At 49.6% G+C, this 5,739-nt stretch overlaps 1 protein-coding gene across 1 annotated transcript in view; it reads right to left on the minus strand.

Moving 5' to 3' along the window:
• The window catches only part of NSFL1C (NSFL1 cofactor), an 18,026-nt gene extending 12,993 nt beyond the window's left edge, over positions 1-5,033 (minus strand). The window contains exons 1-4 of the mRNA XM_019510037.1: positions 4,895-5,033; positions 4,104-4,201; positions 2,316-2,390; positions 1,044-1,209 (exon numbers count right to left, since the gene is read on the minus strand). Of these exons, the coding sequence (XP_019365582.1) occupies positions 1,044-1,209; positions 2,316-2,390; positions 4,104-4,201; positions 4,895-4,996 (441 nt within the window). The 5' untranslated portion in view covers positions 4,997-5,033. The remainder of the gene's footprint in view (positions 1-1,043; positions 1,210-2,315; positions 2,391-4,103; positions 4,202-4,894) is intronic.
• Between the last annotated feature and the right edge of the window lie 706 nt (positions 5,034-5,739).

Consider the following 5,739-nt stretch of genomic DNA (forward strand, 5'->3'; position numbering starts at 1 on the left):
AACTTGAGCCCACTGCTCCTTGTTCTGTCATCTACCACCACTGACAACAGTCCAGATCCATTCTCTTTCGAATCCCCCACCCTTCAGGTAGCTGAAGGCTGCTATTAAGTCCCCTCTCAGTCTCCTCTTCTTTAGACTAAATCAGCCCAATTCCCTCAGCCTCTCCTCACAAGTCACATCCCCCAGCCTCCGAATCATTTTTGTCACTCTCCACTGGACTTTTTCCAATTTGCCCACATCCTTTTTGTAGTGGGGGGCCCAAAACTGAACACAGGAATTCAGATGCGGCCTCACCAGTGCTGAATAGAGGAGAATAATCACTTCCCCTGACCTACTGGCAATGCACCTACCAATGCAGCCCAGGATGTCGTTATCCTTCTTGGCAAAAAGGGCACACTGCTGGCTCATATTCAGCTTATGGTCCACTGTAACACCCAGGTCCTTTTCTGCAGAGCTGCTGCCCAGCCAGTCAGTTCCCAGCCTGCACTGGTGCATGGGATTGTTTTGTCCTTAGTGCAGGACTTTGCACTTGTCCTTGTTGAACCTCAGGAGATTTCTTTTGGTCCAATCCTCCAAATTGTGTAGGTCACTCTGACTTCTAGCTCTACCCTCCAGTGTATCTACTACTCCCCCTCAGCTTGGTGTCATCTGCAAACTTGCTGAGGGTGCACTCTATGCCATCTTCCAGGTTGTTGAAGACACTAAACAAAACTGGCCCCAGGACTGACCCCTGGGGAATGCTCACTCCACTCCCCAAAGGCAGACAAACAAAAGGGTCACGGCATCAGTGATATAGCTAGGAAACTCATTGCTCTAGCAGCCAACTTGTTAGCCAATTAATCACCTGACACCCTGACTCGACTGTTCTTGCCATTGTGATACATGTATTAGATCAGCAGTAATAGACAGGCCTAGATACAGCTGTCCTTGAAATAATCCCAGGACTTGACAGTAACAAACAACCATCAGTGGGATGAGGGGGAGAGAATGCCAGGAGGACTCAGCTGAAATGAGGAGGAAAGACAAGCCCCCTTTCCCCTCACTTTTGGTCTGCTCGTCTCCCCAGGGCTCTTGGCTGTCCGATCAACAGCTACTGCTCCATGCTCCTTTGCCCCTTTGAAGAGATCCTCCACCAGCTCATTGGGGCTTTTCTTCCTTGGAGGGCCAACGATCTGCTGCCCACTCCTCTCTGAGCCGCCTGCATAAAACCTAAACAGAAAACACCCCTGTCACTGATGGGCTTGATGGTCACTCATATGAAGTAATGCATCTCTAGAAGATGGGTCTGAGAAAACCCAGGTTACAGAGCAGGCCCAGAGTTGCTGATCAGGAGGAAGCTGTCCATATGCACAGTTTTAAAGGACCTGAGAGCTAAAGAAAAAACTGCTGTTCATGCACATTCAGTTATTGCCAGTTTCTGTTCGACAGTCCTATAGTTTGCATGAAGCATCCTTCTACTGAAGGCAGTTCCAGTAGCTGATGGGAATAGAAAAGCCATGACTTAGCAGCTTTGTCTTCTATAACAGTTTGAAAAGCTATTTCTTGGCAAGCCCATAGTTGAATTTGCCAAGTTTAGCAAAAAAAAGAGAAGGAAACATAGAAATGAAAACCCAGCACAACAAAGACTGGCTAGCTGTACTCCTAAATACTGTGGCCTGCTACATCACTACTTTCCAGGATGATCCTAAGCAAATCACCAAACTGTTGTGCCTCAAGTCTACCTCTCTGAAAAATGAAATAATATTCTTAGCCACTTCACAATGCTTCTGCATTCACTTCCTTCCATTTGCTTTGCAAGTCACCCTTATGTGCATTTTAACTACTTGCAGCTGACATGGCAGAAAGCTTCACCGCTAACATTTCTTAAATGATGCTTTAAAGATGACAACCCCCATCCCACTGCAGTCCTGGATGGTAATGGCTCTAAGAGCTCTAATATTATCAAGTATCACCCCTCTAACACGAATACAGGTGCCATTATGCAAGCCCCAGAACGAACCCATTAGGGAAGCGAAGAAGGACATGCCTTCAGAACTCTGTAACTCCCCACTGACTTTCAACATCCTCCTCAACAGCACAGCTCAGTAACCAAAATGCGCCTATCTACAGAAAGTGCTCACCATGAGCTTACAGGTGCTATTGTTGCTGGCTAGCCTTTTGGCCTAAGACTCATAGTTCTTAAAACCACAAGACTCTTCAACTGATATGAATTTATAGCAAATAATAAATCAGATTTAAATCACACTGAGCATAAAGTTCCATGCTTCTCCAAAAGGAAAATCCCCCACAATTCACGTATTTAACTGAAAACTGACCTTTGTCCCTCTTCATCTTCATCCTCCTCCTCTTGAGCATGAACAAGGTCTCTGAATGATGTCACTCGGTGATCACTAGATGATAACAGAATGAATACATGAGTCACAAACATGTATTTCAGCCATGTAATTAATGAGACTTATCAGACCACAAGGCCAACTTCTACTAGACTTCAACTCCAGTGCGTGGCAGGGGACAAAAGAGCATGTACAGTATTTTCAGTGGTCTTCAGGTTTTGCACTAGTTAAATATCCCTTGTAATCTGTGCAAGTGGCAAGTCAGAAGGGACTGCTGATCACCTAGTCACTGTTAGAGGATAACAGACACTTTGCTCACTCTGTCCCCAACTGCAACACAAACCACCAGTGCATGCTCCTATACGAACCATATCATACCCAAGAGGTCAAGGGACAAAAACTGGAGTTGTGCTTCTTTATGATTTATGAAGGTCTGAAGAGCAGGACAAGAAAAAGAAGCATGGGACCAGAGCAATTCCCGTGGGCCTTCGTTGTGTCAGTACCAGGTCCTGAGTCACCTAGGGTCTGATTCATCACCCCATCAGACCACAGAATCACACTGATGTCTCAGAGACCTCCTGACATGGCTGAGTGGTGAAAGAGGCTGAAACATCCCGACTGAACGTCTGCCTATCTCATCTGTCACAAACTGCTGGAAGACCGTTTCAGACTGGACGTAAGGAAAAATGTCTTTACTGTCCAAACCGCCAGTCTGGAATAGACTCCTCCCAGAAGCAGTGCAAGCACCAACTCTGGATACGTTTAAGAAACGCCTGGATGTTTATCTTGCTGAGGTAATCTGACCCTAGCTGGGCTGGACCCAATGACCTCACGAGGTCTCTTCCAGCTCTAACATCTATGACAACTACAAAATCTATGAGGTGTTAGCATCCTAGACAGATCATATGACAAATCTTCAGTCATCTTCCCTGCTAGCATACTGGACACACCAGAAGCTTTATCTGCAGAACAATCCACAATAATGCAAATAACCCTGCATGCCATCTAACTTGCAGGGGTGGCTCAAGCACCTACATTGAACACTTTCAAGAAAAAATTGGATAACTATCTTGCTGGGATCCTGTGACCCCAGCTGACTTCCTGCCTTCAGGCGGGGGGCTGGACTCGACCATCTTCCGAGGTCCCTTCCAGCCCTAATGTCTGTGAATCTATAACTTGCATTAGGGAGGTTAGCAAAGGTCCCTAACGCAATCAGTAATATTTCCCACTGATCTGTAGTATTTCTACTGCAGTTCCTAACTCAGCTACTAACTGAAAGGCTGGGTTTTGCCATCTGAACACGTACCCACCAGCATCTGGACTGAGACCCCCAAATTTGCGTGTCTCAGAGTAGCGAACAGTGACATGGTACCTCTCTGCTCGTCTGTAAAATGGGGATGCATTTCCCTATTTCACAGAGATGTCATGAGGCCAAATTCATTCATGCTTGAGAAGTGCCTTGACATCCTCAGACAGACAAAACTTTTGTTTTTTACTGTGCAGGTCAAACCTGTTCAGAGGAAACCACCAAGATCAACTAGTTGAACTATCAAACTAAAATCAACTTTGCCTTGAGCAGCGCGGTAAACCAGCCTCTACCATCCTGCAGAGACATGCAATCACATGTAGCTTACAAAATGAAGCAGGAGGGAACTCGTGCTCTGAAAACTGTCCGAAGCCAACGTCATGGATGTGCCACAATCACCTCCCACTCCCAAACTTGCAGGCGCACGACAACTGAGCCGGCAGGACGGGCAACGCTCCGCTCACCTGGGCGCGGTGCCCCTGGAGACGGAGCTGGGCGTGGGTTGAGGAAGCGTCACGATGTCGTCATCGCCCCCGTCCTCATAGAAACTGGCTAGGGCCAGCTGCAAAGTCAATAACGGCAGAAGCACCAATGAAGGATGGCGACTGCCCAACGCACCCTCCCACCGGACCCACGTCTGCGAGGAGGAGAGAAGACAACACGGCCCTGCCACAGGGGCCTCATGCAACCACGCTCTCCCCAGGTCGCCCTGCCCACCATGGCCTGTCGGGGATCTATGGGATCATGACTGCGGAGCCACCACCCCAATCAAGCGATAAGAAGCAAAGGTGTGGAAATAGCATGGGCAGGCAAACCCGCTGTTGCAGCTGGGGCCGGGGAGAACCCTCCCACAAGCTGTGGCTGGAGGGTACGGTTTGGGGCATTGGGGCCGTCGAACGAGCGGCCCATCACTCTGCACTGCAGGGCCCTGCTGCAGCTCCCTCCCCCACCCCCACCGAGAAAGCCCTTCTCCTCTCCTGGTCACCACCCAAGGTCACCACCCCCCCGTGCCACCTGGCAGACGTAACATTTAACACCCTGCCAATCCCTGTCTGGAGAGTCGTTGTGGGGAAAAGAGCGCAGGACACAGCCTGAGGCTCGTGTGTGTGTGTGGGAAGGGGGGGTGCAGCCTCCGCACCCCCGGGCCCGGCCGCACCCGCTGGGGTGGGGGGGCTGGCAGACATTAGGTTCATGGCGCGGTTCACTGGTCCCTCCCCTCCTCCGGGCCCGCGCGGGGCGGTGGGGGCGGCCGCACCTGCAGGTCGCCCCCGGCGGACTCGAGGAAGAAGCGGGCGCGCTCCTCCTCGGCCCCCGTCACGGCCACGAACTCCCTCAGCGCCTCCTGCCGCTCCGCCATCTTGCCGTGCAGCGCCCAAACTGCTCCGCTCCCTGCCCCCGCCCCCCTCCGCCGGAAGTGGGTGTCCGCGCTCACCCCGCCGGCCGGAAACACCCGCCTGCGCCACGCCGCCCCCTGCCGGCCCGGAGGGGCAGCGCCCTAAGGGGGGCGGGCTGCGGGTCTATCTATGTATATCTACCTAGCTCTCGGTATAGATCTCTACCTAGATCTGTCCGTATCTAGATCTACCTAGATCAACCTGTATCTACCGATCAATATAGATATCTAGATCTAGATCTGTCTATAGCTATGTGTGTATATGTATCTATATCAATATCTATCTACATCTGTCCAGATCTAGATCTAGATCTATCTACCTATATCTATATCTATGTGTATATATCTATATCAATATCTATCTATCAGTCAATATAGATATCTATATCCATATCTAGATCTATCTACCTATATCTACCTATCAATCTATCTAACTATATATGTATATATCTATGTATATCTATCCATATCAATATCTATCTATATCCATATCTATATCTATATCTAGATATCTACCTATATCTGGCTACATATCTTCACCCTAGAGTCCTGAAGGAACTCGCTGGGGTCATTGCAAGTCCCCTGGCATGGCTTTATGAACACTCGTGGTGCTCTGGAGAGGTGCCGGAGGACTGGAAGAGGGCCAACGTGGTTCCCATCTTCAAAAAGGGGAGGAAAGAGGACCCGGGGAACTACAGGCCAGTCAG

Source organism: Gavialis gangeticus, unplaced genomic scaffold (assembly GCF_001723915.1).
Source record: "Gavialis gangeticus isolate Ggan-Ray unplaced genomic scaffold, GavGan_comp1, whole genome shotgun sequence".
NCBI classification, from domain to species: domain Eukaryota; kingdom Metazoa; phylum Chordata; order Crocodylia; family Gavialidae; genus Gavialis; species Gavialis gangeticus.